At 42.1% G+C, this 10760-nt stretch overlaps 1 protein-coding gene across 1 annotated transcript in view; it reads right to left on the bottom strand.

Moving 5' to 3' along the window:
• The window catches only part of faf1 (Fas (TNFRSF6) associated factor 1), a 70260-nt gene that overhangs the window by 9620 nt on the left and 49880 nt on the right, over positions 1 to 10760 (bottom strand). Inside the window, exons 17-18 of the mRNA XM_020612996.1 lie at positions 10206 to 10283; positions 6557 to 6772 (exon numbers count right to left, since the gene is read on the bottom strand). Coding sequence (XP_020468652.1) covers positions 6557 to 6772; positions 10206 to 10283 — 294 coding nt within the window. The remainder of the gene's footprint in view (positions 1 to 6556; positions 6773 to 10205; positions 10284 to 10760) is intronic.

The following is a 10760-nucleotide window of genomic DNA, read 5'->3' as shown; positions in this document are numbered from 1 at the left end:
TTTTTTTTTCAATTACTTGAAAAATCTAAATAAAACGGTGAAATAGATTTCCCAGATTGCAAAATGTCTTCAGCTTTAGTCCAACTAACACTTCAGCATAAAGACACTAAATTTACAGAAATATATAACAGAAAAGTGGGATATTCTCAAATTTAGGACGGTGCATGAAAAATTACTAAAAGAATGAATTAAGATCAGAAGACACCAGTTCTAGCAACACGTCTGACAGTCCAGACACACAGCCACACAAGCAGACATTTTAAAAATCATCAAACTATCTGAATTGCATTTTCAGATTTATCCATGTTAATGTGAAGAGTCACTACCGAAATCCCTCCATCTTGCCATCTTTCCCCTGAAATCCAGGCTTTAGTGCAGAGTTCACTAAATGTGCTTGTAAGTGTGTGTATGGTGTGAATTATTTTAACATGTTTTTGAAAAGTCTAGGCAGTAATCTGAGTAGCTAGAGCTTTGTTTCCCTAAGAGGACCATCAGGTTTGTTTTCTTAAAAAGGCTCCAATCCAGAACAAAGTGGTGAAGGTTACAGGACATGAAGGCTTGTGTATGTGTTAGAAATGGTGTATGACAGAGTGAGAGACGGACTGAGAGCAGAGGGTCTATGTTTTTGATGGCTAATAAAGGCTAAATTCAGCCGTGACAAAGGTCAAACGGGAACATCGCTGGTGGTGTACAGGAGAGAAACATTTATCCGTGTTCATTACTCAACACAAGTTATTGTGTAAAAGCAGAGGAATAATTCAGTACCACCCACAACGAAGCTGATTGAGTTAGCTGACATGAAGGAGGTCTGACCCATGTGTGCGTGTTGTTTTTTTTTTACGGGACAATCTGACTCTCTCTCTGATGCTCTCCACCCCTGTGGGGCTCTTAGCTTATGTGAGCTAATCACCAGAGGGGTCGTATTACATTGGGCCAATCTAACACCTGGGCTGAATGGGCAAGGTGGTGTGACACCGAGATGTGTCCAGGGCTTATCTGATGACTGCTGCGTCAGCCCCTCTGATTAGGGCTCCTATTCTAACCTCACAGAGGGATAATTAACCAGTTCCCTGTACCTGCTGTAGAAGGTCGGAGGGCAAGCCAACCGCAGTAAAGGTCGACCTCACAACAAGCACAGAGATGAGTCTGACGCACAGAAATGTGAACTCTGACCATGAACTGAACCACAACTTCACCTATGCTCACCCTTCTGCAGAATATAAGTGCCTCATCAGTCTTGCTAGTGTCAAAACAAACATCACAACAAAAATCACCTCAAGACACTTTACATAGTAAAGTCTAGAGCTTGCAGTATAATAAAGGAAAAGCCCAAATATAGTTCGGGCACTTGGTGACAGTGGACAAACTCCCTTTAACAGAAGAAACCTCGGACAGAACCAGGGTCTTGGTGGGCGGCCTTCTGCCTCGACTGGTTGGGGTGAGCGGATAGAGGAAAAGAAAAGCATCAAGACACAACAAACAAACACTGGGCAGCTTTTTTTGGGCCAGATCCAAATAAATGAGCATATCTAAAATCAAAAGAGGACCTCTAACTTAGATTTTTGATTTTTTAACCTCTATGGCAGAATTAAAAAATATCCTACCCTTATTTGTACATTTAAATTTTTAAAACTGTATTATAATAAAACAATGTGTCTATTTTACATCCTGAAAAGCTTATGTTGGATGCCAAAAATGATATGGGTAAACCCTCAAAAATAAAAAACCTGTAAACATGTGTTAACCACAAAAAGTGTAAATCTGGAGGGTGTTCACGTGCTCCAAGAAAAGGGTGAGAAAGGAAAAGTACAAGTAAATTAGGGCTATGTGAGGAGGCCACATCAGCAGCAGACAACACATTCGTCTCCCAAGCGTGTTTGGAAGTGTCACACCATGTGCACGTCAAGCCGTCTCTGACTCCATGTTTTTCATCTCCTTGTCATCGCTTCAACATGTCATTTAGACTCTTGACTTCTCAGTGGGGTCCTGTGAAGCTTGGTGCAGGCAGGGAGGGGCTGGCACATCAGCCCTCAGCTGCCTCATGCCACAGCGGGGGAACTGAGATGCCGTGAAGAGAGGTAAAATGATGTGTGTGTTTTTATGTGTGTGTGCATTTGTTGTAAACATATTCCATCCCAGTGGTGGGGAAACGACCAACAGGGCTGCTGTGCGCCTTTTCCCACCTCGGGAGCAGTGCGGCGCAAATGGCTGCCATGCTAATGAACCTGACAGGCTGTTGTGACACCACAGCATCAGGTAAAGAGTAAATGAGGCTTTGGGGTGGAGCAGGTGTGTGTGCGCAGTCGTGTAACTGTGGACTACATAAAAGCGGGTGTGTGTGTGCGTGTGAAACTGGGATGAGAGTTTGTGCTCATAGTGCACCAGGGAGAGATGGCGGGGGAGAGCAGCATCTGACTCTGAAAAAGAAAGTAGGGAAACAAGATGCCACACTGACACAGGAGACGGGCGCCATCGGTGATTGTTTACATTGTTATCCAATTAACAGACCATAAGCATGGAGGCATCTGTCAACAAACAAAGCTGTTGTTTTTCCTCTGCTCTGCCTAAGCCATATTCTCTCCTCCTGCGCCTACACAGCCTTGCATACATTCATACATACATAAGACAGACAATCTAGCTCTCTGCTTTGCAGTTTGTTTTTAACCTTGAGTCAATATAATTTCTATCAGAGCACTTAGATCAAATCAATCAGGGAACTGTCTGATTAAATAAAAAGAGGAGGTTAATTTATAATAATTTCCATCTGATTAAATAGCATTTGTGGGAAAGAAAAGGTTTCCCAGTTGTTAATTAAAACTACATAAATTAACAAAATAAAAACTGAAATAAACTGTTTGCCTGAAGGAAAATCTAAAGAGATAATACAATATCTGGAAACTCGGCATTAAAAAGCCTAATTTTAAAACTGGACCAAATAAAAAGACAGATGGTGCATCTCGGCAATCTTTGATATTTTATCTTTCTTTCCTTATAAAAAAAAAACTGTATGACAAAATAATCAGCTAATATGAACCCCATGTATTTGGCATTATCAAACAGCAGATTTCACCATGGTTAAAACAACATAATTAGCACTTAGTGCGAAGTTTAAAATAAATACCACAATTGTAAGTCGTTTGATTTAAATGAATAAATGAATAAAGCACACTGATAACAGAGGCGGCGACACTAAGCAAGGCTCAGCCGTGAAAGAAAAGGAAGGGAAAATAAACACAGGCCCTCAAGATGTCCATTTCCAACACAATCAAACACGCAGCTGAAATAACGCATTTTTAATGAAGCCATTACAGGGCCTACTATGTTAATTAAAACCAAATAACTTGTCTGTTTTAAACTAGTGTTGTCAAGTGTTTATTTGGCCAATTACAAAAGCAGTGGGAGATCATTATCTGCTGCCAGGACCATTGACAGCACGTAGCGCCGGGGCGTGAACAAAAAAGAACAGAGCAGAATACGGTACTTCAAAGGGAGAAATGCACCGCACAAACTGGACTCTGTGTGTGTGTGTGTGTGTGTGTGTGTGTGTGTGTTGGGGCAGGGGGGGGGTGAATAAGGGGCACTACAGAACAGCAAATGAGAGTGAAAGTGAAATGAGAGAAAATAAAGACAAATTAGCTTATGCCTAAACATATATTTAAAAGTGTATTTTTAAAGGGTAAAAAGAAAGTAACTTGGGGAACTGAGAACGCAGATGGAGAAGGATACAAAGGCTGCTGAGCAAAACAAATTTTATTGCAAGGCATAGGGGCTGTGTAAGCAGAGAGGTATAAGGAAGGAAAGAGGAGGGAAAACAGAGGCACAGGGGAAAGCTCAAAGACAGAGGAGAAGGAGAGTGCTGAAGGTCACGTCAAAATGTGCGTGGTCTAAGATGGAGCCACACATCATGTCTAGGTTCAGAGATGAAGCAGAGTGGCACACATGGAACAGTGGGTTTGTGCTATGTACAAAACAAAAATACTGTAAGAACAGTCTTGAGGAAGAAAATCTGACTAAAATTACTTTTAAAACAAACTGGTGGAGTCCTTCCTGTGAAAACTATCAAATAGCAGGAGAAGAAAAAACAAAACAACACCAGTATAACAGATGTAAAATCTATTTCAGGATGGCTCAACGTTTCTTCTGTGCCGCTGTTTATTTTTCCTGCATCTCAGGTTTTGTCTAAGATTCATCTGGGTGAAGTCACTGACAGAGCTGGAAGAAGGATTAAGAGAAGGCGAAAGAGACTACAGTATCACTGTGAGAAAACTAATATGCTGGTCGACAGTGTTTGGGTGTCTATGAGCAGCCAGGCAGGAAGACCTAATTGTCGATTTTTATACTGGCAGTCTAAACATGTTCACCGATAGCTGACAGGAGAAGTCCTCGGGCCTTTCTGCAGCGGTTTGTGTTCAGCAAGTATGGAAGGAAAAGAAGGAAATTCTTGAATGAAAAGCTGAAAACTGAAACACTAAAAGTCTCCCTCCTTCCTCAAACTCACTGACAGTCATAGAAATGGAGAAAGGGTTAGTTCCCTGAGCACGGCTAAGCCTAGTACAAATGATGCCAGTGTAAGGCCTGCTGTAGTGCTGAAGAGATAAGCCACTGATACCAAATGTTGAGGAAGAGATTGAGTCCAAAAATTGGAGACTAATAGACACTTACTGGCTAAGCCACAGGAAGGTGGGAAAAGCATGAATAAGAGACATCTGAACCGGTTCTGATGTTTTCTCTCCTCGTGTCAAAGCTTGATCAACAAATGGAAATAAACCTCTGTTGCAAGATTTACATCCTCTAAATAGCCCTTCTCCTGACCAATAATGTTGTAGTTTTAGCCAAAAATATCTGGTACCACTTTACATAATGTTCTCAAGTTGGATTGAGTAGATCCTCTAATTTGTGTTCGAGCTGAATGAATGAAAATTAAATAAAGTGGCTGACGAGGAGGGAAACAGCAAAAGAAAGAGTGACACTGCACAAAGCCGCAGAAAACTAGAAAAGGGAAAGAAGGTTTCAACAGTTGTGCAGTATTACAAATGCAATAGTGGTCTATCCTCTATCCTCTGATCCTGGCAGAGCAACAGTGAGAGCGTCTGGACGGAATGGAGGCTTTCTATGCACCCTCTCATTTAATTACAACACAGAGCTGCAGGATTAGACGGGGGCCTGTGTTCACAGCCTCATACTGGCACTACCACAGAGCTGCTTCCCTCCTCTCTTTCCTCAAATCTCTCGCCTTTCTGTTTTCTGGAATTATCTCCCATCTTTTTCTTTTTAATATCTTCTCCACTTGTCTTCTCTATCCTTTTCTCTTTCAGACTGTTTCTCTGATTAAATCTTTTCTTTGTTTAAGCTTTTGTCTTCTCTGTTCTCTTTTCGACTAGTTCTGCAGTCACCATCCTCTCCTCGCTTCTCTACCCCTCTAATCCTCCCATCCTGTTTTTGCCGGAATTTCATCTGCGATGCAGACACATCTTTATCTCTGTCTCAAACACATGTTTACTCTTGATTATAAAGAGACAACTGTGAATCCTTTAAGTGACAAAGTTGTGAGTGGGGCATGTGTTTGCTTGAAAATATTTGTGCATGTGTTGCAGTGTGTGATTGTGATGAAATGAAGAGTGTGAGCTACGTGTTAATGTGTGTGTTAGTTTGAGGTGTTTGTGCCCCACCGGTCCCTACAGACTACGATGGCACACTGCCTGGGCAAGCCTACACACACACACACACACACACACACACACACACACACCTCTATACAACCACCACCCGCCGCCCCTCCACATGCACTCCTCTCTTGATTAATGGAAATCTCATTTTTGTTTCCAGCAGCATGGCTAATTAAACTAGTAGTTAAAACAGTGCTTATTAGCTCACTGCTGCAGAGCGTGGCTGTAGCTGACTGAATGCTGTCGGGCGTCAGCAGAAGAGCCATAGAGAATACTACTGTTAGTGCTGACAACTGTATCCTAACACAGTCATAGTGTACTGTATTCACAGCGGACCGATACTAATTAATATTCACTGAATACTATGTGTGCGCAGGTGCATGGATAAACAGTCGGCTTAGCATGCCCTCTCACAGGTATGAGTAAACAAAGGCAGTGACGCGCCAGTGCTGCTGCTGCAGTGCACAAACACCAAAAACAATGACAGAAGCAAGAAAAACTACATCAATCAGCCACCGCAGATCGTCTCAACTAATGTCCCTGCTCTTCTGCAGTCACAGCTGCCCCCAGAGTTGCAGCCCTGGCCTGAACGGAAAAGCCAATTATAGCTGTGGAGCTGTGGCTGAGAACATTTCATATAACCTGCTGCTACTCTTCTGCAGTAAGGATGAATTCAGCGCTTGTTTGTGTGGGCATAGAACTGTTATGAAGGACGGCACAAAATCGAGACAACAGCTCAACTGGATAATGCAGCTCCTGCTAAAGTCCTCACCTCTCCACTCGTGAATTAGATGTGTTGATCCTTAAAATATTTCCCCTGCACATATGAGGGTGTGAGGAGAAGAGGACAGTTTGAGGCATGTGTGTCTGTAAAAATATATACCACTCACATTTCTACGAGGGAAGGTGGTGAGGATCTTGAACTCTTCAAAGGGGTATCCCTTGGAGGCCACAAAGTCAAAGAGAACCTGGAGTTTACAGCTTCCCAGGAAACGCCTTTCCAGAAACTCGCCACTCGGTGTGCGAATTCGCAGTTTGCTGATTTGCTCTCCAGACTCCTCGTCGGGCTCTGGCGGTAGAGCCTGCTCTAGAGACAAGCGAATTGCCTGAAAGAAGGGATGGGGGTGGAAAAAGTCAGTACAGCACATTCACAATTTTGGAAACACCTCATAATCACTAGAGAAAAGCCCAAAGTTCTATTATGCTAGTGCGCTAACTGCTTATATGTGAATTTCCTTGTAGAAGAAATGACACAAAATACAGTGAGGGTTAAAGAAGTTACAAATACCTCTGACCTGAGGATGCTTCAACTCAAACAGTATATAACTCTTTTTTTTTACTTCACAAAATGATCTAAACTATATTCATTGCATACTATTACACAAATATTAAACAACAAAAATGTAGAAGAAGAACTAATGCACAGCACAACCTGTTTCCAGATAGGGTGCATCACAGTGTTGACTGAAGGCAGATGTGTTTCCATACAGGTGCTGGTAAGATGCAGCTGTCATTGGTGCTGCAGTTCTTTATTTAAAGTCTATTAGCATTACAAAGTTTCTATACATTTTCTATTTTTACAGCTTGTTCACAACAGTGTCAGCATAAGTACTACTGTAAGACAGCTAATATGAACACTGAATATGAAGAAAGATTTTCAGTGATTTTCTAAAATAACAAAATTTGTGGGCAGTTCAGTTACAAAGATGATGACACAGCATGCAAACAATTATGACAGTCAAGCTGAGAAGCTGGTCCCAGAGTATGACTGCAGCGCTGTGGCCTGACAATTAAAGGGCCTTCTTGTCCTGAGAATGTTATTAAATTAGTTGGCATGTGTCTCACCCTGTTCCCTAAAGCCTGGAGTAGCACAGAACGTTGCCAAGTAACACTGCAGTACATTATAAACAGTCCTGTGTACAGTATTCCTCTTTCTTACTGTTCTTTTTTTGTTCACCCACCTGATTAACAAAATGTGAGAAGGAGCCTGGTGAATATCTCAGTGTCTACCCACAGGTAGTTTACAGCCTTGCACTGTAAAAGCTGATCTGTTATTTTTCAGACAGTAAAGTTGGTAATATTATCTATAGAGTGAGGGTGGCTTATCTAGCACAAAGATAACAATCAACTGTCATCTTGCACAGCAAAGCTAATCAGCCCTCCTGTGTTCCAAAAACCGCACTTCAGCCGCTCCCTCGAGCCTTCCTCTTCATTCTGCTCCTGCCCCTCACCTCCCCCCCCCCAGCTTGTTGTTCCTGTTTGGCCAGTCGGGGAGCATATGCTGTGACAACACGCCCCGGCTTTATTTACACACCATAATGCAATTATATTTCATAAGAGTGTACAACAGTAGCTCATTAGCAGCTTCTGGTGTTGGGTGGGCAGGGTAGGGCGCGTGCCGCTCCGCCATCAGCTCCCTCAGGTATAAGAGCTGATGCTGACGGAGCTAAAGGGGCCCCCCGGGATGAACTAACACACACACACACACACAACAGACAGGAGTGTATGTGGGGTGGTGGACATACAAATGCAGAAACACAGTCAACCACAGACACAAGCATAAACTCCCACACAAGTGTGAGGTAGCATCGCTAAAGGAACCACAAGACACGCGTCTGGTTGAGCCTCGGGCTGCTCCACACAAAGAGTCAGAAGCGTCCGCCCGTCCATTTAACTGCCTCTCCAGCTCCACTCGGCCAACCACAGAAAGCAAACAGATGACGGGTGGGGGCTGCACCTGACAGACAACACAACTGTATGCTAAGACCCCCTGAAGGAGGTAAACAGTAATGTCAACGCACACAGGTACATAACACATGCACACTACACACCCCTCTCAATTCAGCAGCTCCCATCTCATCTTCTAGTCTTCCTCATCTCACTGTTCTTTGTACAAAGGCACAAAATCACAGAGAAAGCGTTCCCCCTAGCATTGTCCTCTCTCTGGTGGCAACTGATGTTTTTGTTGTGTCTGCAGTCTGTCACACACAGTACTAGGTTACTACCCCATAAGACTCAACTGAAAACTGCAAAAAAATAAAAAAAAGGTCATTATGAGAGCAAAAGGAAAAACTACACTGTGGGCTCTCGAGCTCAGTATTAAAGTTGGTGCCCAACAACATGGCAGTGGATAAATATTAAAACATTTGTTACTGTCATAAATGAACAAAACAAAAGGAGTCATCTCCGCAGTTTGTCTACAATACCTCCTTTGGGATTCAAGTCAGCCACTCTTGCTATTGCGCGGGAGAATATAGTAACGAAGGAATAATAAGCAGCAGCTTCAGTGAACCGTTTAGATCAAGACCATTTGTAATTTAACGCATTAACAGAAATATGCAGGTGAAAGATTTTTCAAATACATTGCTAATTTTCCTCCTCCATCATCTAGTGTATATAATCATTCATGCAACAAAGATTGATTGCTATACGACTATATTGTCTATACTTTAAGTGACTCTTCAGGTAAAAAAAGAAAGCAGTGCTGAAACATTTTCAGTCAGTCGGATACACTGGCTATCAGTATATCCGTAGACTCAAACTCAAACCAAGTGTATAGTACCTGGGTGTTACACCCATGTCCCATTTCAGATCCCGATTAACAACAGTTTAAGAAACTCAAGCTTCCATCGTCAGGATTCAGCAGCAACTGCTGCTGAATATGTAGATTGTAACACAAGGGCAAGATTACTATGATAGCAAAGGAGATACCGTACAAAACTGGTATCTGGGAAGAGAAAATTCATACAAGTAGTAGGCAAGGCCATAGTGGCTATTATTTTTTTTAAAACACACAAGTGTGCACACAGTTTGGACAGTGGACTACAGTGATATAATTAAGGTCCGGATCAAGGCTCTTTTGTTGTTGTCTATTTAACTTAGGTGACAATCACCTGAGTGAACCGGGTCACCCAATATCTCTCAGTGCCCCAAGGCTCTCTGCTGTAGAGTAAACAACAATCAGCAAGGACTATACTATATCACAAAAGACTGTATTACAACATTGGTGCCATCCTCACAGACAATTATTGTTTTTCCTGCATGCGTGACAGTGTGTCTGCCTGTGTGTGTTTGTCCCCTCTTCACATACAATAATTGTTTTCAAGCGAATATGTGTGTTTGCTTAGGTTGTGTGTGTTTGTGCACAAGCGTGTGTACATGAATTGCCTCCGTCTTTTGTTCGGTTAGGGTTCATTATGAGGCTGTGTGCTATACCAATGTCAAGCAGTTAAACAGAACAATAACTGTGTGTATGTAAGGTGACATTAACAGGGAAAGGCTTCACTGTAATTAAGATATTTTATTCTTGTAAAATGGCCGTATGCCTGCTCACCCACACTGCAGATGCATCAATGACTGGCAGGCTTCCCCAAAACCACAATCTAATTGACTCATTATTCCAAAGTGAGAGCAGGATAGGAAAGAAAATGAAGGCACAGTGGCACAGTCACTGGCAAAACATATCGCTCTTGCACTGACAACAGTGGAATAATAATTGGAGTTAATTTGCATGATGTGAGTATGATGTGTTCTCCCCACCTCCTTCTCCTCCTCCTGCTCCTTTCGCATCTGTTCCAGGCGAAATTGCTCGGCCTCTTCTCTCTCTTGGGCTTCTCTCTAAAAATGACGGGAAGTAATTTAATCAAATGGGATGTAACAGCAGAACCAAAATCAAACAAAGTCAAACCATGCAACTTGCCACAAAATGAAACTCAAGTACTGTATAATTTCCTACTAACCGACTGTCAGTTCAGACTGTCTCTCCATTTTGACTGTGCTAAGATGGGCTGCTTCATAGCTACACGAATAAATTCATTGTATTCCACCAAAACACTTTTGGCATCCAGTGGCATTAAATAAATTAAAAAAAATCTACAACAGCAAAGGACAGTCCTTAAGCAGAGCGCAATGATTAAATATTTTAGCAGGATTATTAGGAAATTATCCTTTTTAAACCATGCATGGTTTGTTAACTTGATGTTGGAGATCTCTGTATTGGGCTGATTTAACTTAGCTATTTTGTTGTAGGATTTAATGAGTCGAATGATATTTTTCAAGGGATTTTAATGTTTAGTAAAATGGTGTACAAAATAT

This window comes from Monopterus albus, unplaced genomic scaffold (assembly GCF_001952655.1).
Source record: "Monopterus albus unplaced genomic scaffold, M_albus_1.0 scaffold129.1, whole genome shotgun sequence".
NCBI lineage: Eukaryota > Metazoa > Chordata > Actinopteri > Synbranchiformes > Synbranchidae > Monopterus > Monopterus albus.
This window is presented reverse-complemented; position numbering and strand designations above follow the sequence as displayed.